The sequence below is a fragment of the Diceros bicornis genome, chromosome 1, assembly GCF_020826845.1.
Source record: "Diceros bicornis minor isolate mBicDic1 chromosome 1, mDicBic1.mat.cur, whole genome shotgun sequence".
Taxonomy (NCBI): Eukaryota; Metazoa; Chordata; class Mammalia; order Perissodactyla; family Rhinocerotidae; genus Diceros; species Diceros bicornis.
The window spans coordinates 58,882,911-58,904,291 of NC_080740.1; the positions used below are offsets into that span (position 1 = coordinate 58,882,911).

A 21,381-nucleotide genomic window follows, 5' to 3' on the forward strand; every position below is an offset into this window, starting at 1 on the left:
TTAGTAACTAGTAGATTAGTGGCGCTCAAAGTTTGGTGAAAGAATTAATTTATCCTAAAAATAATGCAACTCACTTTTATGGAGAACAGTGAAATAATTACTATATTTGTCTCATTTTTCTCACCCATAAAATGGGGATAATGGTCATGGCAAACAGTCAGTAAGGTAATGCACGTCCAGTGTTTAGCCAGCGCTCGTTAGTGTGAGCCGTTACTGGTGAAAAGGCATCCTGTGTCTTCTTAGAGTTCGGGGTAGGTTTTTTTTTTTTTTCCTTTCTTTTTTTTTTTGGTGAGGAACATTAGCCCTGACCTAATTAACATCCCTTGCGATCCTGGTCTTTTTGCTGAGGAAGATTGGCCCTGGGCTAACATCCCTACCCATCTTCCTCTACTTTCTATGTGGGACGCCTGCCACAGTATGGCTTGATAAATGGTGCATAAGTCCGCGCCAAGGGTTCTGGGCCTGCGAACCTCGGGCCACCAAAGCGGAGCGCGCGAACTTAACCACTAAGCCACGGGGCCAGCCCCATGCTCCGTGTAGTTTTGAATGTTTGTCCAGGAGGTGTTAGGGGTGGGGAGGTTGCGTTTGCTGAGTGGAAGGTGATGCTACTGGCCTGGGCGGCAGGGGTCGGGATTGAGTCACCTTCTTGGCTGGAACTGGGCAAGAAAGAAACCAATTAGTGCCCGAGCGGGGGACGCTCCTTCGCTTGCTTCTCCACCCAGGTCTCATCCCGCCTCTAGGCTTCGCCCAGCGCCACTCAACCCTCCCTTCGTCTCTACTCTTCCCCGGTCCGCCCCACGCTCCCTTCGCCTGCTCCTCGCCCCGCCCCAGCCCCTAGCTGCGCCCGTCGCCCCGCCCCGCCACCCCCTCTCGACGTGCCCCGCCTACTCGCTTCCCCTTCCGCCCTGCGCTGCGGCTGCGCGCTCCGTGTGGTCTTCCACGCCCGGGGGTCGCGTTCCTGACTTCCAGCTCCACCATGTGGAGCCGACGGCGGGGCAGCCTCATGCCGGCGGGCTGTGGCCTGGAGGAGCTACGGCGCCGCCGGCGGGAGCGGGAGGCAGGTGCGGGCGGGCGAAGGAGCACGGGAGGATGAGGGTATGGCGGGAAGAGATAGGGTGATGAGGCCCTCGGATCGGAGTCGGGGTTCTGGGTCCTGGGCGCCCCTCTCACGCTCAGTCGGCTCCTTGGCCCCCAGTACTGCGGAAGGCACGGAGGGAGCAGCAGCTGATCAGCAAGAGGCTGCTGAGAGACGACGCCCCGGGGGAAGCCGAAGAGGGATGTGTGGCCATGATCCTCGGGGAAGCCGAGGTGAGGGGGCAGGGTGCGCGGTGAGGTCCACGCCGGCTGGCGCCAGATTCCTTCCTCCGGTACCCGAGGTCCGCCCCCAGACCTGAACGCGGTCGGTTCAACACCTCCATCCATCCAGTGGGCCAAGCCAGAAACGAGGCATCATCCTCGGCGACTCCGCCCCTCATCCTCATATCAATACATCATCAAGTCCTATCCGTATTTTACCTCTTAAAGAGCTCTGGAGTCTTTACCTGCCTCGCCATCGCAGCTGCCACCACCCTCTTCTCTGGATACTTACAGCAGCCTCCTAACAGGTCATCTGCATCTCTGCTTGCCGTTCTCAAATTTATTCTCCATACGTCAGTCAGATGTGTCTTAATAACACACAGAGACCAAAATCCTTGCTGTGACCTATAAAGTCCGGCATGGTTTAACCATTTCCTACCTCCAACTTTATCTAAGCTTGCTCATCTCAGCCAAACTGTCACCTTTTCAGTTCTTGGAACAATATATCAAGCTCTTTCCTGTCTTCAAGGCCTTTGGATTTTCTGTATCTAATGTGGGTCCCTTTTGGTATGCTGTCTTGATAGCCTGTTTGCAGAATATTAATGATACTAATTGTTTGCTTGTTTATTATCGTTTCTTCAACTAGACTTTAAATCATGGGAACCTAGACCCTATCTTATTTGTCATCACTGAAAACTCAGATGCCTGTACAACATTTGGCATATAGTAGATGCTCAAAATTTATTGAATAAGTGAATGAAATAATTGGTTTTAGCTCGTTTATTCATTCAGCAAGCATTGGGCATTCCCTGTACTTATATTTTCTATGTTTACATATACCGTTTACAGAGGACGCCTAGGTTATACCATTTATTCATGTGTGCTTACGTTATGCCAGAACACTGTGCTGGGTACTGAGGTACGAAGAGATGAAAAAATAGTCCCTTTCTTTGAAGTGTTCACAGCCCAGTGAAGGAGACGGATGTGCTACCACCTGTCATAGAGGAAACATGAAGCACAATAGAAAGCTCTAAGTCTGCCAGAGGAAGCCAGAAAGAGCTGACTTCCCAGAGGCAGTGACAGGAGTAGAGCTCTGAAGGAAGTGGAGGACCTGGGGAGGGTATGCCAGGCAGAAGAAATAGATAGTACAAAAGCTTGGCAGCATTACAACACAAGTCATGTTATGCTAGGTGTTGTTGGAGTGCAGGTTGCATGGGGAGAATAGCTGGAGGGGTGGGTTATGCTGAGAGGTTATCCTTGAAACAACTCTGTAAGAAGGCGGGGTAGATGTTATTTCCATTTTTCAGGTGAGAAACTGAGGTTTAGGTCCCTTGTAGAGTAAGTGGCAGGGTTGGTATTAAACCCAGTTCTGATTCCCACTTGTCCACTCTACTGCAAGGTTGGTGCTGATTAGCCATAGTGTGAGTGACAAGTTCTAGGGATGGTGTGATATGGGAGGGCTCATAGGTGAAGTGGGCAGAGCAGGACTTATGACTTGCTTTTTGGCAACTGTGTGTTGCCATCTCTCCTCTCCGTGCCCTGGGGTCCAGATCCAGCAGTTCCTGCGGTTAGCCCAGCGGGGGACAGAGGAAAAGGAGAGAGAGAGGGCTCTGGTCAGCCTTCGTCGAGGCTTGCAGCACCCTGAGACGCAGCAGACCTTCATCTGGTCAGTGTGGGTGGTGTGAGTGGGTGGCTGGGGCTCTGAGGATGGACAGGAGTGTGGAAAGGATGGGCCACAGGCTGAGCAGGGCTCTGGTGCTCACTCACGTAGGCTGGAGGGAAGCATGCGGACTCTGGTCGGCCTCCTGACCAGCAACCAGGCTCTCCTGCAGCTTGAGGCGGCTCGGTGCCTTCATGAGCTCTCTCATTCTGAGCAGTCTGCGGTGGCTGAGGCCTGCCTGCCAGCCACTTCCTACCTTCTCACCTACCTCTCCGGTCACAGCTCAGACTTTATAGTAAGCCCTGTCCCTTCTTATCTTGTTCTTGGCTTGGATTTAAAGCTTGTGCTTTTGGGTCCAGTTTGAGCTGGCAGGTAGGGAGAAGAAGAAAACCTGTTTCCCCTGATGCCCACAGCCATACATACACTCATCATCTCCCACTCCCTTGTGCCCAGAGCCTCAAGGACAGGGCTGCTCCATCCTCCCCACTCCCACCCCCACCCTTACCCCCACCCCCACCCCCACCCTGGCCCCAGAAGGCCAAGCCCAGTGCTTTTGTTGTCCTGCTCTCAGGAGCTCTGTCTGTATACACTGGGTAACCTGATCGTGGAGAGTGAGGCTGTGAGAAGGCAGCTCCTGCCACAGGGCATTGTTCCTGCCTTGGCTGCCTGCATCCAGGTGAGTCTCCACCTCCTTTCTCGCTCTCCGGGTAACCCTCCCTTCACTTCTTTCCACATGCCCCACCTGCTTTGGCTGGACAGCTCCAGCCTCTGCCCTGGGCTGAGGGGTTGAAAGGCTCAGGAAATTTTATGGCGCAGCTTCCAGAGTCAGATCTCTACCCTGTCTACTTCCAGTCCCCCCATCTGACTGTGCTAGAAGCCCTTGGATATGCCTTGTCCCAGCTTCTGCAGGCTAAGGAAGCTCCAGAGAAGATCATCCCGTAAGTGAAATTATGCCTCCAGACATGCAGGCAGGGGTGACCCACTTGGTAGTGTAGCCCCTGGATGCCTGATGGAACCTGGTTTCCCAAGCTGTTGCACGTTTTAACTCCGTGTGACTGGCTGGAAAGGGCTTTGGGTTTGGACCCTTTCCCACCTGCTCTTAGGGTTTGGGAAGAGCATCAGGCATCTTGCCTTCTGTGGTTCTTACAGCTCTGTTTCTGCCGGCAGCTCTGTCCTGGCCTCCACTCTACCACAGCACATGCTGCGACTGTTGCAACCTGGCCCAAAGCTGAACCTTGGGGTTGCTATGGAGTTTGCCTGGTGCCTTCACTACATCACCTGCAGGTAATATAGGCCAACAGGGAAAGTGCCACAGACCTCCCCTGGGGCTCCCTCATGACACTCAGGTTTTTGAACTTCGGTTTCTGGAATTGTTGTGAGTTTTCTTCCTTCCATGGTCTTTTCTGGGAGCTCAGGAAACCCACAGACCTAGGCTGTTTGCCAACTTAAAGGTGGGATTGACTGAGTGGTGACTACTTGCTTCCTGTTGCCCAGCCAGGTCAACAATGACCTGCTCATCACCCATGGGGCTCTGTCCACCCTGGGGCTGCTGCTGTTGGACTTAGCTGGGGCTGTCCAGAGAACTGAGGATGCAGGACTGGAGCTGGTAGGTGAAGAAGCCAGGTCAAGATCTGGGCGACCTTTCTTCCTACTCTGCTTCTCCTCCATTGAGCAGGTAGCCCCCTTCCTCCTTACACCTGACCCCCAACTTGTCTTTGCAGCTGGCATGCCCTGTGCTCCGATGTCTAAGCAACTTGCTAACAGAGGCAGCGGTGGAGGCTGTGGGAGGGCAAATGCAGCTCAGAGATGAGCGTGTTGTGGCAGCCTTATTTATCCTTCTGGAGTTCTTCCTCTGGAAACAGCCCAGCCTGCTTCCTGAGGGCCTCTGGCTCCTTAACAACCTCACTGGTATGCACCATAATCTGCCTATGCCTGGACCTTTACATACTGGGAACGCTTCCTTGTGGCCTGGGCTGAGGTGGGTAGGATTGGGAGGGGGTGGTTTCAGGCCTCAGTTAGAGGGACTTCACCTGACATTTTCCCTTCTAGCAAACAGTCCTAGTTTCTGTACCTCCTTGCTCTCCCTGGATCTGATTCAGCCCCTCTTACAGTTGTTGCCAGTATCTAATGTGGTGAGCATATTGGTAAGTATTGGGGTCACCTGAGTCCAAGATCTAGTAGCCAAAGTGTAAACAGTGGGAGCAGGCCTGAGCCCTCAGAAGTGCCCTTAGCTGAGAGCTGGCAGGTGGTGTGGTATGGGTAGCTTCAGGGGCAGACCAGTCTAGGTTTGAGTCCCTAGACTGTGGTTTACTAGGTACTAACCCTGGGCAAATAAACTAACCACCTTAAGTTTCAGTTTCCTCATTTATAGTTGGGAATAATAATCCTACTTGAGGGCAGCTGTAGGGATTACAGAATATGCATATAAAATTGCTTGGCATAGTGCCTGGGGCACGTGGTCAGCACTCTATTTTAGCTATCATTACAATCTTTGGCTTTCATCCTTTTTGGGGACTGTGTATTCGTATCTGTCTGCAGGTGCTTACAGTTCTGTGCAACATTGCAGAGAAGGGTCCTGCTTACTGCCAGCATCTGTGGCCAGGGCCCCTGCTCCCCTCCTTGCTGGACACACTGGCGTTCTCTGACACTGAAGTAGTAGGCCAGAGTTTGGAGCTGCTTCAACTGCTGTTTCTCTATCAGCCAGAGGTGGGTTTCGGGCCCTGGTCCCTAGTCTCCTGTTCTGAAGCCTCTGGTCTCACTATGGCCCCTTTCCTTCCTGTCCTAACTATACTCACTTCTCTGGTCCTGGCTAGCCTAGGTGGGCTTCAAGTCAGAACCTCCATCTTGTTGGGAATGCACTCTCTTCCAAGAAAATGTGGGCTAACCCTTCAGGCTGTGGGAATTGAATGTTAAAAAGAGCACAGGGCCCCAGGTATTGAATCCTTTTCTTCCCTGCTATCAGGCTGCCCAGGCCTTTCTGCAGCAATCAGGGCTGCAGGCCCTGGAAAGACATGAGGAGACACAGCTCCAGGATCGTGTGCATGCTCTCCAGCAGATAGCTCTTCATGGGTGACCTGGCTTCTCGATGTCACTTACTCCACTCCTTGCCCTTGGAGCCCCTTTTGGGGATTTAGACCCACAATGAGGTCTCATGTTCTCTGCTCCCACACCTAAGCCTATGCCAAGACCTTTGGACCTCAGCTCTTCTTTCACCCAGCAAGGTCCAGGCAGGAGGACCAGAGGGAACTTGCTGTGGCCTACTTATTCTGAGGCCCTGGAATCTCCTTTTTTTCTTGTTGCTTTGGCAGCTAGTGGCTTTTGATGGGACAGAATAAAGTTTTATTTTTATATTAAACTGCTTTTGCCTCAGTGATTGTGCAATAAGGGGTAGAGGATGGAATGAGGAAAAGAACATCCTGAGATAGCATCTTACAGCACAAGCTTTATCAAGAACAGGAGAACACAATTTTTCACATTGTACTCAGTCCAGCAGAGCCCAGGCTGTGGGGTTCTTGCTCTTAATCCTCAATGCAGACTTCAGGCTTTGCTACTTAGCACATTCTCCAGGGCTCTGGTTACCTGATCAGCACTGAAGTTGTTCAAAGAGACATTCTTCTCTTGGCCAAATGCTGAGGAAAGATGGAAGTGATTAAGTATCCACTCTGCACTGTAGGGGCTACCAAAGTATAACAACAGGTATTTGTTTTCAACTTACAGTCTTGTTAGGATAGGAAGGGTAGTAAAGAGATATGACCAAGGTAGATTTGGTATGCCTAGAATTTATCTAGTTGCTTTCCAACACAGCTAGGAAGTCCAGGTCCAACTAGAATTTTGACTGATTCTGGGTGGCCACAATGGTAAGGAAGGTGCTTCCGGGAAGTTTTAAGGGGCATGGTAGGCATTTATTATTAACCATTGTGAGCAGTGCATTGCATAGGCCTAGCCTTGCTGGATGCCCATTCTATGGCTCCCACAGTCTGCCTAATATAATACACTGAAGTTACTTGAGTCCATCTCCTCCTCTAGTCTACTGGCTTTTGGAAGGAGAACCTTTTTTCCTCTTCTAAACAATTTTTAGGACATTGCATTACTGCAGATGTCCACTGTTAGAACCAATCCATCTTAGGTTTGACTCCCCACTTCCCCCAGACATTCCTAGGGCAGGGTGTAGTTAAAAACCATGATTGAAATACCACTATTCAGTAAGTATAGTATTTGTGTGACAGGCAATATGATGGTAGTTTTCAGATTGCAGTAAATATAAATAGGGTAATATATAAAAAAGGCCGAGGGCAACATTACATAACTGGTCAGGCAAGTGATATATAAGCTCAGAGCTGAATAATAACCTCAATAATAAAGAGCCAGCAACGTAAATCTGGCCGAAGTGCATTCTAGAAAGGGGGAACAAATGTAAAGGCTCAACACTATCGTATCCTAGCTACATAATCTTAGGTATGTTCCATAAAATTTTTGATTCAGCTTTTTAATTTCTACAATGAGAAAAAAAGAATCCACTCTCTCATACAATTAAGATTAAGTGAGACTTAGGCAGGAGAGCACTCAGCACAGGGCCTAGCATTAAGTGCTCTAACAGGCATTATTTTAGGTTATTATTGAGATTCTCACACTCTACCCGGACCGTCACTGCCCACATGTAATTTGCAAGGACCTACATCGACGAGAATTCTCTTCTCCCCTCTGTGAAGACTAATTTGAATTACAAAACAGCTCCTGGTCCCTACGCAGGCTCCGGCCCGCCTCCACACAGATGTTACCCGGGAAACGAAGCCTCCTCTAACTCTACGAATGTAAATTTCCTTATCCCCAGCAACGTCAACAGCAAGGCCGAAGTCCTAGTTCCGGTCTCCCTACAGGTTTTTGCGTGACCTTGGGCGGCTCTTCCTCTTCTCGAACTCTCGTTCCTCCCACCGGGGTCCCAGACTCCCAGCGTCCGGCGCTCACCGTAGCGGGCCCAGAGCTTGGGTTGCACATCTGAGCACTCGCGGATTAGGATGGGCAGGTCGGGGTTCGCCTTCTTGAGCTCCACATAGCGTTTCTCGATGAAGTCCCTGCGGGGCCGGAGAGAGCGCCGCGCGTGCTGTGTGGGCGCGGGCCTCCCCAAACACCTGGGAGGTCGAGGTCGTGACCCCGGCGCCCCGAAGCCCGCCCGCCTCACCACGCCGCGCCTCACCTGACGCCCTGGCTGCCGGGTGAGCGCTGGCATAAGTGGATGCGAATCTCACGAAGGCCCAGCTTGGCCTGGAGCACTCTACTCGCCGCGGCCGCAGCCATCTCCGCTAGAACCCAAACCCCGCCCCAGGCCTTCCGGCCAACTTCTCCAGTCGGACCAATCGCCGACCCTCCGGTCTCCGCGATAGGCTGGTGACGTAAGGGGGCGGAGTAAAGTTTAGCCAATGCCACACAAGCATTGGAGGGCACCGGTCGAGTCTTCCTCCAAGTGCTCCGCGAGCGGGCGGGGGCGGAAAGGCTGCGCCACGCAAGGCACTGTGGGTTGGTTCCTGTGGTGCTTTGTGGGGAAGAGTCTGTCGCTCTTGTGTTGTTGTTGTAGCCTCAGTCCTTGCCGACGTTGAAACACCGCGGACGAAATGCCAGAGCGAGATAGTAAGGGTCGGGTCATCTGTCCTTTCTTCCCTAAGGGGATCGGGACACTTGGCGCGTTATTTTGGCCTCAAAGCTTAACCTGGGTTGTGTGTGTGTGTGCGGGTGGCGAGGGGCCAGGAGTGTGACGCTGGGAGCCTGGCGAAGCCGTTGGGCCCCGAGTGAGGCCGGGCAGCTCCAGACTCTGTCCCTAAGTCTCGTCCTCGCCCCAAGTGACGACGGGTGGGTTTTATCTGTGAATTAGCCACTCCTCCCAAATCACTTAATCTTGGGTCGCGCCAATTTATCTTCCACGTAGTACGTTAGATATCATCTTCAGGAAGTCTTTGCTGATCCTCCAGCGCGACTTTAGGGGCCCTCTCCTCTGGGCTCCCACAGCCCCTTGTAGTTTCCCACTTAAGCACTTATTACGGTGTATTCTCACTGTCGCTGTTCGTGCCTTTCTTCCTCACTAGATTGTGAACTAGATTGACAGGAAAACACATCTGTATTGTTCACCACTGTATCCCCAACTTTTGCACAGGACCCGACACAAAAGAGATTGATTAAATTAGTGTCAATTCTTTTTCTTAGGCGAGCCGTTCTCCAACCCTTTGGCCCCAGATGGCCACGATGTGGACGATCCTCACTCCTTCCACCAGTGAGTGTTTCGATGTCGGAGCATGGGTATGAGCTGGGCAGTGAGTAGAGTGGTGGTGGTGATGGTGAAAGAATTCGGAGTATCTTGTGAGCAAGGATGGTTAAAAAAAATTGTACTACTTGCCCCTTTATCTCGGTGAACTTTAACTGGATCAGGCCAACTGCATAAGAGTATTAGAGGGGAAATTCTGGCAGAGAGGGTGCTAGTTTTTAAAGTTGATGTCTAATTATATATTATATAGGAATTAATACTTCTTGTAGAAAATTAAAACATCAGAAATAAGAGTAAAGTTCTTTTTGATAACATCCCCAGTTTCAGTCCCTTTCTTAGAGGAAACTACCATTACCTTTTTTTATGTGTATGTTTTCTTCCTACTCTTTTTAATGCATTTATATGCATACATGCATATCTGAGGAAAATATATCATTGCTTTGTGAGTTAAAATATTAAAATTAAATAGTGTTATGTTGTATATATATCATTTTGCCACATGCTTTCCCCCCCACTCAATATCTTGGAGATTATTTTCATGATAGTGACAAGGACTCCCTCCTTAACCAAATTTTAGTCAGGCTTCCCTGAGGTCTATTTTTGGCTAGTCCTGCTGAGCCCAGTTTTAGCAAAGAATCCTGCTCAGCCAGTTTATGGAGAATCCCCTCAATCAATCAAGGAGAGCCAATCAAGCTCCTCTTCCCATCAACTTTGATATCTAATCAAGTTTGTCTTCCACCCCACTGTTGATGCCTAACCAAGTTCCTCTTGTAATACAGTGTATAGTAATATAGTAATTATATAATAATGTATATAATATGTAATATAGTAATTTCCTATAAATCCCCAGTTGTCCCTGTTGTATTCAGAGTTGAGTTTCAGTCCCTCTCCCCTGTTTCTATAGTCTTGACTTTTATAACAGTAGTCATGAATAAAGCCTTCTTTGGGGAGACTTAGCAGGATTCTTTGCTAAAACTGGGCTCAGCAGGCCAACGAAGAGGCCTAGTCAGAGAGGTCTCAAAGGAGCCTGACTAAAGTTTGGTCAAGGAGTGAGTCCTTGTCACTGTACCAGTTAAAATTATCTCTTGTACTATTAGTGCTATCTGCCCCCCATTTGCAAAACAGTGTCACAGTTTATTTAGTTAGTCTCCAGTTAATGGACATTTAAGTTGTTTCCAAGTTTTTTTTTCAAAGCTGTAATTGAACCTTCTTTATAGGCCTTTTTTTAAAATTTTTATTTTATTTTATTTATTTATTTTTTTATAGGTCTTCTTATACATATATGCCAGTAATTGGCCAGGCTAAATATAGATGAATGAAGTTGTTGGGTCATAGGATATACACACACTTAAATTTTAATAGATACTGCCAGACTGCCCTCCAAATTGGCTATACTGATTTGCATTCCCATCAGCAGTATATGAGAGTATCCACTTCCCAAATTCCCACTCACACTTGATTTATCAAACTTTTTAATAGTTAACATTCTGGTGCATAAACCAAGCAAGCTTTTTAATAGTTAACACTCTGAGGCATGTCTTTGTTATAATTTGTATTTCCCCTATTTCCAGTCAAGTTAACCATGTTTTGTTTTGTTTTGTTTTGTTTTTTTGTGAGGAAGATAGGCCCTGAGCTAACATCTGTTGCCAATCTTCCTCTTTTTGCCTGAGGAAAATTGTCCCTGAGCTAATATCTGTGCCAATCTTCCTTTATTTTTGTATGTGGGACACCTGCCACAGCATGGCTTGATAAGCGGTGCATAGGTCCGCACCCGGGATCTGAACCCACGAACCCCAGGCTGCTGAAGCAGAGTGGGCGAACCCAACCACTATGCCGCCACCGGGCCAGCCCCTAACCATGTTTTTTACTTATTCCTTTTCCAATTCTTATTGGGGACTCACTTTTTAAATCTTTGCCTTCTAGATCAAAACTCACCAATGAAGACTTCAGGAAACTTCTCATGACCCCAAGGGCTGCACCTACCTCTGCACCGCCCTCTAAGTCACGTCACCATGAGTAAGTTTTGGGGTGATCCAGCCTGTCTCCCATCTTCTTCCTATGGAAAATTTACTGAACTAGATGTCTTAGGAAGTGGAAGACTAGTTCTTTTTTGAAGCCTATGTTCTGATTCTCTCCCTCTGGAGATTGAAGCTCCAGGGAAGATTGGGATGCTCTAGGATCTCAACTTTTTCTCAGAGTATGTTCCATGGACCACTTTATACTAGAGTTGCTGCTGGTGCTTACTTGGGCAGATTTCTGGGCCCATTCAGCCCCACAGACTCAGATTCTGGGGCATATATTTTTGAATATATAATTTTAATATTCTTTGAGGTGGTTGTGATGCTTTGTAAAGCTTGAGAACCACTCACCTACAGATATTGACATGAATCTCTGCCTGCTTGAAACTGTTACTTTGGTCAGTATTCTAGGCCTTTCTTCAGTCCTCCAGGCCACTTCTTAGGGTTTCTGGGGCTGTGGCAATATTTTTCTTTCGGTGAATTTCTTTCTCTTCTAGGATGCCAAGGGAGTACAATGAGGATGAAGACCCAGCTGCACGAAGGAGAAAAAAGAAAAGGTGAAGGAAGGATGGAGGAGTGTTAGGTTTTAAGGTGGATAGTGTTTTGCAGAAAGGAGGAGGGGCTGGTTATCAGGCTAGAGATGGAGGTTTTCCTTTATTGTCCTGAGGTTTTCTGCTTTCACAGTGGAGAGAAGTGATATGTAGAGTGGCAATTTAAGACTTTGGAGTCAGCCTATGGTGTTTTAATCTCATCTTTACCAGTTTCTAGCTGGATAACCTTGAGCATTTTGCTTAACCTCTCTAATCCTCAGTATTGTCATGGGTAGAATCAAGATAGTGATGGTAACTTTTATCAGGTTTTCATGAGGATCAACTGTGATAGTGCATGTAAACACCTAGCACTGGTGCCTAGCGTATAGACACCACCCAGTAAATCTTGGCTGCCATTATTATTTTTATCGTCATCGTCGTCGTCATCATCATCATTATTATTTATGAGATACTAAACTTTCTGGACCTGGTACTTTGCTTTTCCTCTGTTCTGGGGGAGGACTGGAAAGGAATGATTTATTTTTGGTTGAAATTTGGAAGATGATAAAAATTCAGATGACTTCCTAGTTGCTGTATGGAAAAGTCTCATACCTGTAGAGACTCAAGGATGTAGAGTTGGGTCACGTTAAAGAATTCTGAAGTGACAGATGGAGTGTCCTGAGGTGGCATTGGAACAGTATATCTGTGAGCTGCAAGATGAGGACTGTCAAGAGGTAGCCAGCAGTCCTGTCAGGACATAGATGAGCTTTCACCATAGAGAGTTGGATGAAGGTATAGGGCAACAGGCGGGAACAGTTCTGCTGACCTTGGGATAGCAGTTGGTGAGCCTTACACATTTACCTTTCTCTCCTCACAGTTATTATGCCAAGCTTCGCCAACAAGAAATTGAGAGAGAGAGAGAACTAGCAGAGAAGTACCGGGATCGTGCCAAGGAACGGCGAGATGGTGTGAACAAAGATTATGAGGAAACGGAGCTGATCAGCACCACAGCTAACTACAGGGCTGTGGGCCCCACTGCTGAGGCGTGAGTACCCAGGGGGCCAGGGCATGGTTCCCTCAGCATCCTAGAGTCATACAATTGCAATATGAATTCTTCCTCACACTTTCTCTACTCTGGAGCCCACGCCAAACTGTTTCAAGAGGCCCTTGTCAGCCGCAAAGGACTGTTCTAATGTGGCCTCTTTTAATATACAGGGACAAATCAGCTGCAGAGAAGAGAAGACAGTTGATCCAGGAGTCCAAGTTCTTGGGTGGTGACATGGAACATACCCATTTGGTGAAAGGCTTGGATTTTGCTCTGCTTCAAAAGGTGAGCCTTGGTGGCTGGGTAGAGAGTAATACTAGAGTGCTGAATGTTCTTGTATGAGCCTTTCGAGGTGAAGAGGGAGACTGCTGTTGAACTACTTCAGACTATCTACAAGGGCTAACAGTGGCCCCTCTGTAGGACTAATTGCTACTCATCCTTCAAGTCTCAGCCTCAATTTTATTTTCTTGGGGAAACCTTCCCTGATCACCCAGGTACGGTTAAGTCCCCCAACTCCTCACCTCCCACTTCCTGCACCCTCGCATAGCTCTTCTATTTCACTTATCATAGCAGTTATCACACTTTGTTGTTTGTTTAATTTGTCTGTCTCTCCTGCTACAAGCTCCACTAGAGCAAGGACGATATTGTCTTGTTTAGTATTGAGTTTTTGTTTCCTGCCAGAGTGTGGTATGGTGGTGTTCAGTAAATATATGTAACACGAATAAATGTCTAAACCCTACTTGCTTGCCTGTTAGGTACGAGCTGAGATTGCCAGCAAAGAGAAAGAGGAGGAAGAACTGATGGAAAAGCCCCAGAAGGAAACCAAGTAAGTAAACATACAGAGAGCTTGAGTGTTTAGAAAGGTGGGTCCTAAAGTAGGAACACATTTAGCAAAAATATTTTTTTTTTGTCTTTCTAGGAAAGATGAGGATCCTGAAAATAAAATTGAATTTAAAACACGTTTGGGTGAGTACAGAGTTTCTATACTAGTGGCTCTGCGTTCTGGATGAATTGTAGGGAATTTAATGCTCTGGGCAGGATATGCTTCCCCTTTCCCTCAACCTACGTTCCTCTCTTTTTTTGCCCCCAACCCAGCTAGTTTCCATAAAATATTCTGATAGAACTCAGATGTGGACTTAGTTATTTCATACATATTATTAATGTCTCCTCAGTCAGCCTGGAAACTCTTTCAGATTGGTGCTTATGCATTAGGGGAAGTAGCATGGTTGGTGATTAAAAGCTCAGAATTTGCAATCAGAGAGACCTACGTTTGAATCCTGGTAATGCAACCACAGTAGGCGTGTGATTTTAGGGAAGTGACTTCGCTTCTCAGTGCTTGTTTGTCCATCTGCAAAAATGGAGTTAATGTTCACCTCATGGGATTATTGGGACGAACAGAAATAATATCCGCAACGTGCCTATCATATTGAGCATGTAGTAGAGCTGTTTCTTCCATCATCATCAATATTATCTTCAAACTCATCCTTCTTCCTCCCAGGGCCTAATACAGTGCTGGGCACACGGTGGCCTGGAGAAGGCAATGTAGAAGAGTGGATAGGAGCTCAGGGTTTGGAGTTAGAGTGTCTGAGTCGCATTCTTTGTTCTGCCACTTGGGAGCTATATGACTTTAGGTAAATCACTAAACTCTCAGCCTTAGTATTCTTCTCAGTTAGAAGGAGATAATAACACCCACCTCACAGGGCTGTTGTGAAGACTGAGTGAAGCAAAGCATGCATAGCACTTGGCATGGTGGCCGGCACAGAGTAAGCACTTAGTAAATGGCAGCTGTTATTGTAAAAGGTTCTCATTGGCTACTTGCTGCTCTTTCTCTGCGTAGGCCGCAATGTGTACCGCATGCTCTTCAAGAGCAAAGCATATGAGCGGAATGAGCTGTTTCTGCCAGGCCGCATGGCCTATGTGGTAGACCTGGATGATGAGTATGCTGACACAGACATCCCCACCACGCTTATCCGCAGCAAAGCTGATTGTCCCACCATGGAGGTGAGTGACCCGAGTCCGGAGAGCCTGTCATATGAGCCTCAAACCTGGGAATCCCGATTCTGCCCTGGGCCTGCTCTGCCACGTTTAACCCATCACCAAGTGCTATCTACTTTTTACCTCTTAAATCTCAATTGAATCCAGTCACTTTTCTTTGTTTTATTTTTTTTTGTAATTTTTCTTTCTTTTTTTTTTTTGTGAGGAAGATCGGCCTCGAGCTAATCTGCCAATCCTCCTCTTTTTGCTGAGGAAGATTGGCCCTAGGCTAACATCTGTGCCCATCTTCCCCTACTTTATATGAGATGCCGCCACAGCATGGCTTCACAAGCAGTGTGTCGGTGCACGCCCAGGATCTGAACCGGCGAACCCCCGGCTGCCACAGTGGAGCGTGCGTACTTGACCGCTTGCGCCACCGGGCTGGCCCCTCCAGTCACTTTTCTTCATCTCTACCAATAACAATCCACTCTAAGCCATCATCTCTTGCTGGAACTGTTAAAAGAGGCTCCTAATTGGTTCCTCACTCCACTCTGGTTCCCTTCTAATGTTTTATTTATTTTTTATTATTATTGACATGTTCATCACCCGAAAAAGAAACCCTGTACTCCTTAGCGATCACCCCCCTCAGTCTCCCATCCCCTCTTCCATTATGATTTTTACACATGGCCAAAGCGATCATTTCAAAATGCAAATTTTTGTCTCACCATAATTTAGAAGCTTTCAATGATTTTTCACTATTAAGATAAAAAGCAAAATCTTTATCGTGGCCTGTGAGTCCCTGTAACTTCTGGCCTTTCCAGCCTCTTTTCACCTGCTACTCTGTTGTTTGTTCTCCAGTCATCCTGGCTTTCTTGAATGTGCTCGATTCACTTTTGACCCAGGCCTTTATGCATGCTGTTTCGTCTGTCCGGAACGTCCTTCCACAACACCTCCTTTCCCTGTCTTCACCTAGTTAATTCTAACTCATTGTTCAGTTTGTTAAGTGAATGAATGAATAAAGGAAGAGATTCCTGGGCTGGCCCTGTGGCGTAGCGGTTAAATGCACACGCTCCGCTGCTGGCGGCCCGGGTTTGGATCCTGGGTGCACACTGAGGCACCGCTTGTCAGGCCATGCTGTGGTGGCATCCCATATAAAGATAGGCACAGATGTTAGCCCAGGGCCAGTCTTCTTTAGCCAAAAAAAAAGCATTGGCATGGATGTTAGCTCAGGGCTGATCTTCCTCACAAAAAAAAAAAAAAAAGGAAGAGATTCCTGCTCAGTGGGATAAGACCTTGCTTCTTGGGGTTTTTAGGCCCAGACCACACTGACCACAAATGACATTGTCATCAGCAAGCTCACCCAGATCCTGTCCTACCTGAGGCAGGGTACCCGCAACAAGAAGCTCAAGAAGAAGGATAAAGGTAAGCTGGAGGGTTAGGAAGGGAATCCTTACTCCTGGAGGGGCATTTGAGGATGGAACCAAGGTCTCCTGGAGCCTTCTATCTCCAGAATATTGGGAGGCTCCTGGGAAGCAGAGAAAAATGGGAGCAATGGAGCATTGGCAGGGAGATGGTTGCATCCATGTTCTGTCTGCTTGACCCACCCAGAAAGCAATCGTCAGCTTTGAGGTGTGAGGAGGGAGAGTATGTGTAGCTTTTGTTGTCCCACCTTCTAAACCCAAGATGTTTAAAAGGGCATTGAGCCTTGGAGAGTGTGGTGAGGCTGAGTGGGAATTAACTCAGGAGTGTTTTCCTCACTTCTCTCTTTACATTTTAGGGAAGCTGGAAGAAAAGAAACCGCCTGAGGCTGACATGAAGTATGTATCCTCGCCCCTGTCACTTGGTCTGAGGGAGGAAGGGGCTCTGTGTTTCTTTGGTATTTTGGGGAGGCTTTGGTGTGCCAATCTTGAGAAATGGCCAGGGGAAGTGGGATTGTGTGTGACTTCGGCAGCTAGTGATCTCTGTTTCCTAGTATATTCGAAGACATTGGGGATTATGTGCCTTCCACAACCAAGACACCTCGCGACAAGGAGCGGGAGAGATATCGGGAACGGGAGCGTGATCGGGAAAGAGACAGAGACCGTGACAGAGAGCGGGAGCGAGAACGAGATCGAGAACGGGAGCGGGACCGAGAGAGAGAGGAGGAAAAGAAGAGGCACAGCTATTTTGAGAAGCCAAAAGTGGACGATGAGGTGAGATATGGCCCCTGGTGCCAGGTGGTAGAGCTGCCCATCTCTGCCTGCCTAGCCAGGTATAAGACCCCTCTATTATACAGGTGCCTCATGGCTCCATAGCAGCAACTGGATCAACTAATCCAGGGTTAGGAACCATCCTGGAAATGGGGGCAAGAGGGGTGTAGGGAATTGATTCAGACTTGGAGGAGGGATGATTGGGAATCCCTCATGGTGACACTCACTTCAGTTTCTGTTTTCTTTCCAGCCCATGGACATCGACAAAGGTGAGTTGTATCCATGGGCATCGTGCATTGGCTCTGGCAGTCCTGCTTTCACCTGGGCTGAGAGTCTGACCTAGAGCTCAGAGCTGGCAAGGGTGGGATTGGGGGACTTCCTCGCTCTGTAGTCTCATAAGATCCATGTCTTGCTTTATGGAATAGACAGAAGATGAGTCTGGAGTTCTCTCCATCTTCCTGGGCAATAGCAGGGCATATTTGCTCTGTTAGATATAATTCCTCTAGTTGTGGGGTTCTGAGGACACAAAGCAGGTTGCACAGACAATATTCTGGGCACACTACCCCATCTCAAACAGAGTAGCTCGTTATTAGTTGGAATTTGATTAAAATTTTGTTAGTTAAAAGGGTTCTCTTGCTTTAAAAGTGTTTTCTTGAAAGCCACAAGTTGGAAGTGTATTGTGGGGAAGAGGTTGTAAGTTCCTCGTTTCAAAGTCTGAGTAGAGTTCTCTTTCTCCCTAGGACCTGGGTCTGCCAAGGAGTTGATCAAGTCGATCAATGAAAAGTTTGCTGGGTCTGCTGGCTGGGAAGGCACTGAATCATATCCTTTATTTCAATATGTTCCCAGGTTCTAGAGAACTGTTCTCTTTTCATTCCAACTTTACCTGCCTCCCTGCTTCCCCACAACGCCCTCCCCCACCCCCCTCCTTCCCTTTTGTCCTGAATTTTGACAAGAGATAAGGTCATTATGACTTTCTTTTCTCAGAGAATTCAATCAAGTTCACAGCCCTCTCCTTAGAGTTTTCATGTTGGGGCTTCTAGCCATTGGCCCTATAGGTAGAACTGTTTTCTTTAACATAGCATATGCTGAAGAAGCCAGAGGACAAGAAGCAACTGGGAGATTTCTTTGGCATGTCCAACAGTTATGCTGAGTGCTACCCAGCCACGTACGTGAGACTATTAAAGAAGGGAGGCTGGGATGACTGGAGAAAAAGTTGGGAGGGTGAGGTGGAAATTTGATTTGCTGGGACCCACAGGCTCTTCTTACTTGGATGAAATAGTCTGTTAGGCTCTGAGTGGGAAGTCTAGAGGCGTGGTCGTTCTAAGGCATATAGCTTCTTAATTGGGTAGATTTCTGGATCAAACAGGAGTCTGAGTCTGTACCATCTCATTAACTGTTGCTTCTCTTTAGGATGGATGACATGGCTGTGGACAGTGACGAGGAGGTGGATTATAGCAAAATGGACCAGGTGTGGAGTTGGAAGCAAGGGTGGGGGCTCTTGGGCAGTTATTCTTTAGCACATATTCCCTTCTGTACTTCCAAAAGCTCTGTGTCTCATTTACTGGGCCTCACTTTTCCTCAGCTGTGGCAATGGGATCGGCAGCATTGTGGGGTCCTGGGCAGCGTAACTGTTTTAAAGTGTCTGTGCAAAATCAAATGAGATAGGGCCAAAAATCTATTTCTTTTTATTTCCTACAAAGTGCCAGGCTTTGATTTCTATCCTAGGCAGTAAGCAGACCTTTAGTGCATAGGTAGAAAGGGCAGAAGGAATTGCAATCTTTAGAAAATAACTGAATTTTATTCTAGCCAGGATTGAAATTTTCCTGTAAGTCTTAAGACAAAAACAAAAACAAAAAACCCCAATAATCACTAACACCATTAATGGTGAAGAAATTTCATCTACTCTTTCCTTGTTCTCTCTGTACTGCAGTGGTTACGCCTGGTTTAATTACATCTTGAAGCCTTGCTTAACCCTGGCTCTGCCATTTATTAGTTTTGTGACCTCGCCAACTTATTTTACTGCTTGTGCCTCAGTTACTGCTTATGCCCCATCAGGGAAATGGAGAGAAATATAGTTCTCTCTTAATAGAGTTTTTGAGAGACTCAAATAAGATATATGTTGAGTGCTTGGAATAATGCCTGGCACGTGGCAAGTACATAGTCAGCATTTATTATTATTTATTTGGGTAGGAGTTATGAATGATGAAACCTAGGATTGTGGGAGAACCTGGCTTAAATCAAGGGCTAAAATTCCATTTCCACCGACATCTCTTCCTTCCCCATCCCCCATTCTGTCCTGCAACAGGGTAACAAGAAGGGCCCCTTAGGCCGCTGGGACTTTGATACCCAGGAGGAATACAGCGAGTATATGAACAACAAGGAGGCCTTGCCCAAGTGAGTTGGTACTAAATACGGCCAGGGAGTGCAGAGAGGGATGGCAATGGGGTGGACTGTCCTACACCAGGTTAGAGGGTATAGTTTGGCTGAGACATTCCCAAATAGAGAATGCTCACAGGGCCATCTGGGAACATCTTGTTACTGCTATGCAACCTCTGCTGCCTTCTGACTCCAACTGCCCCTTTTTTCCTCAGGGCTGCATTCCAGTATGGCATCAAGATGTCTGAAGGGCGGAAAACCAGGCGCTTCAAGGAAACCAACGACAAGGCAGAGCTTGATCGCCAATGGAAAAAGATTAGTGCAGTAAGTGGGACTGCTGCTCCCGTGGGAGGGCTTCAACTGGGAGGAGACACTGGCCCACAGATCCAAGAACAGGCCGTGGAGAGCCGTGGAAGTAGGAGAGGTCAGCCTTGGGCCTTAGGTGAGCTTAGACTGGCAGCATAACTATCAACTGTAACTGTTCTTTTTGCAGATCATTGAGAAGAGGAAGAAGATGGAAGCTGATGGGTAAGCAGCATTATTCTTCCTCTGTGGGACTGGTGGGAGTTGCTTAGTGTATTGATCTTATGCTGACTCATTTCTCCTTCCCTTGCAGGGTTGAAGTGAAAAGACCAAAATACTAATCTCCAGTTCCAACACCAAGAAGAATCTCCACAAAGATGTGCTCCCCACTGTTTGCTTTCTACAATTCCCAAAAAAGTTGCAAGGTGTTTTTGTGAATGTATATAAAATTTTATTGTATAATCATTTGGTTCCATTAAAATGGTTAACCTGCTGACTTGTTTTCTCTATGTTGAGCATCTCCCCTCCAGGCCCCCTGAAGCGCCAAGAGGGCTACTGACTGTATAAAATCACATGCAGAAAGTCAGCTCAGTCCTTTCCTGAGCTGTGGTTCTAGATTCCTAGACAGTAAGGATGTTTACTAGCCAGGGGGCCCAGTGCAGAAGGGAAGAATGACCCTCAATGATGGGCAAGAGGTGGATAGAGGAACGTAAGGATGATTGGTCTCAAATGTCAGACTCACTCAGGCCCATCAGGGGGCCTACTCTTAGGGCAGAGATTCCCTGGGAATTAGGGTCAGCCCAATGGGCTGCCACTCTGATTTCAAGGTTGTGCAGGACTGGGCTCTAAGTGAAGGCACCTGATGAGAATCACTTGTGGGAACAAAAACCTTTTATGAATTTATGCCCTCCTGGGAGCTTTAGTAATTCCAAGCACAAAATGCTGCTTCCCTGGCTGAAGGGATAACCTTGGGGAAATGCCTGGGGTAACCCCTGTCCTAGGCCAGAAGGTTTTGGTGCCCTTCAACACCATGAAGTTGGGCAAGGCCCAGGGTGGGCTCCCTGGCCTCCAAATCACTCCATCCCCACCCTTTTCCTCCTCTTTGCTCATTGCTAGCACTTTGGTCTGGTACTCATCAATATGGGTCACCACTTCTTTCTGGCTGGATCCCTAGCTGCCACTGCCTGCCCTGAGCCTAAGACCTGTGGGCTCACTAGATCCAAGGAAAGCTAGAAGCCACCTGAGCCATTGCCTTGCCTTTGGTCACTTTCACCTTGATAGGGCAAGAGCTTTTGAGGAAGCCAGCTTTGTGCATGGCACCTAGGAGGCTGAAATTGGGCCCTGTCTGCAATAGCACCTAGAATGGCTAATTTCAGACAGTAAATGACACCCTGGTTTCATGGTTGTAGGCAGCAGTCTCAATTAGGAAAAAGGTCACAGAGACCTGGCTCAGATGAAGATTACCTAGAGGGGCACTAAGATCAAGACCTCCTGGGGGTTGACTGCCAGTTTAAAATCAGTTTCTGCAAGTACCACCAAGCCTTGTGGAAGTGACCAAGGCCTTCTGGTTGGCAAGGACTCCCGACACCACACAGCAACTTTTCCAGGCACATGGGGTACATATAGTTTCTCTGAGGTCCCTAACATCACTTCTTTCACAGCTCTTTAAGGGGGTTGGGCATCAGCATAAAAGATGTCTTAGAAGGCTTGGTACCACAGCCATGTGAGAAGGTTCTC

General features: G+C 47.8%; 3 protein-coding genes across 7 annotated transcripts; 2 read left to right on the top strand and 1 right to left on the bottom strand.

Moving 5' to 3' along the window:
• Positions 1 to 917: 917 nt before the first annotated feature.
• On the top strand, positions 918 to 6,061 carry TMCO6 (transmembrane and coiled-coil domains 6). 5 transcript variants are annotated; one of them, XR_009220088.1, is made up of 12 exons: positions 918 to 1,061; positions 1,196 to 1,308; positions 2,847 to 2,962; positions 3,068 to 3,251; positions 3,528 to 3,632; positions 3,809 to 3,894; positions 4,124 to 4,240; positions 4,451 to 4,562; positions 4,678 to 4,864; positions 5,006 to 5,100; positions 5,523 to 5,662; positions 5,919 to 6,006. XR_009220088.1 is itself a non-coding variant. In XM_058542098.1 (12 exons), exons 1-12 carry the CDS (start codon positions 977 to 979, stop codon positions 6,027 to 6,029), a joined length of 1,479 nt encoding a protein of 492 aa, XP_058398081.1. In that variant the 5' UTR covers positions 918 to 976; the 3' UTR covers positions 6,030 to 6,061. The 5 variants fall into 5 exon arrangements, 4 of the variants coding, with proteins under 4 accessions (XP_058398081.1, XP_058398104.1, XP_058398113.1 ...); XM_058542098.1 differs by having other exon boundaries at positions 5,495 to 5,662; positions 5,919 to 6,061; XM_058542130.1 differs by having other exon boundaries at positions 995 to 1,057; positions 5,495 to 5,662; positions 5,919 to 6,061.
• Positions 6,062 to 6,378: 317 nt separating this feature from the next.
• NDUFA2 (NADH:ubiquinone oxidoreductase subunit A2) lies at positions 6,379 to 8,275 on the bottom strand. The gene is made up of 3 exons (XM_058542145.1): positions 8,151 to 8,275; positions 7,922 to 8,028; positions 6,379 to 6,585 (listed from the first exon to the last, which is right to left on the bottom strand). The coding sequence occupies exons 1-3, from the start codon at positions 8,249 to 8,251 to the stop codon at positions 6,494 to 6,496; spliced, it is 300 nt and encodes a 99-aa protein (XP_058398128.1). The 5' UTR covers positions 8,252 to 8,275; the 3' UTR covers positions 6,379 to 6,493.
• On the top strand, positions 8,197 to 20,140 carry IK (IK cytokine). The gene is made up of 20 exons (XM_058542085.1): positions 8,197 to 8,581; positions 9,152 to 9,218; positions 11,133 to 11,225; positions 11,725 to 11,784; positions 12,635 to 12,802; positions 12,973 to 13,087; positions 13,558 to 13,628; positions 13,722 to 13,768; positions 14,640 to 14,803; positions 16,090 to 16,198; positions 16,554 to 16,593; positions 16,749 to 16,968; positions 17,216 to 17,234; positions 17,706 to 17,784; positions 18,050 to 18,130; positions 18,376 to 18,433; positions 19,271 to 19,359; positions 19,557 to 19,665; positions 19,835 to 19,869; positions 19,958 to 20,140. The coding sequence occupies exons 1-20, from the start codon at positions 8,566 to 8,568 to the stop codon at positions 19,983 to 19,985; spliced, it is 1,668 nt and encodes a 555-aa protein (XP_058398068.1). The 5' UTR covers positions 8,197 to 8,565; the 3' UTR covers positions 19,986 to 20,140.
• The last annotated feature ends 1,241 nt before the right edge of the window (positions 20,141 to 21,381 follow it).

Bases quoted from the DNA above. Each gene is read 5' to 3' on its own strand.
- TMCO6 (XM_058542098.1), top strand. From the start codon at position 977: ATGTGGAGCCGACGGCGGGGCAGCCTCATGCCGGCGGGCTGTGGCCTG. The intron at 4,563-4,677 runs GTAGGTGAAGAA...TTGTCTTTGCAG, and splicing joins AGGATGCAGGACTGGAGCTG to CTGGCATGCCCTGTGCTCCG. The intron at 5,101-5,494 runs GTAAGTATTGGG...ATCTGTCTGCAG, and splicing joins CTAATGTGGTGAGCATATTG to GTGCTTACAGTTCTGTGCAA.
- NDUFA2 (XM_058542145.1), bottom strand. From the start codon at position 8,251: ATGGCTGCGGCCGCGGCGAGTAGAGTGCTCCAGGCCAAGCTGGGCCTT. The intron at 8,029-8,150 runs GTGAGGCGCGGC...CCGGCCCCGCAG, and splicing joins CCCGGCAGCCAGGGCGTCAG to GGACTTCATCGAGAAACGCT. The intron at 6,586-7,921 runs GTGAGCGCCGGA...ATCTTTCCTCAG, and splicing joins CAAGCTCTGGGCCCGCTACG to CATTTGGCCAAGAGAAGAAT.
- IK (XM_058542085.1), top strand. The intron at 13,088-13,557 runs GTGAGCCTTGGT...CTTGCCTGTTAG, and splicing joins ATTTTGCTCTGCTTCAAAAG to GTACGAGCTGAGATTGCCAG. The intron at 16,594-16,748 runs GTATGTATCCTC...TCTGTTTCCTAG, and splicing joins CCGCCTGAGGCTGACATGAA to TATATTCGAAGACATTGGGG.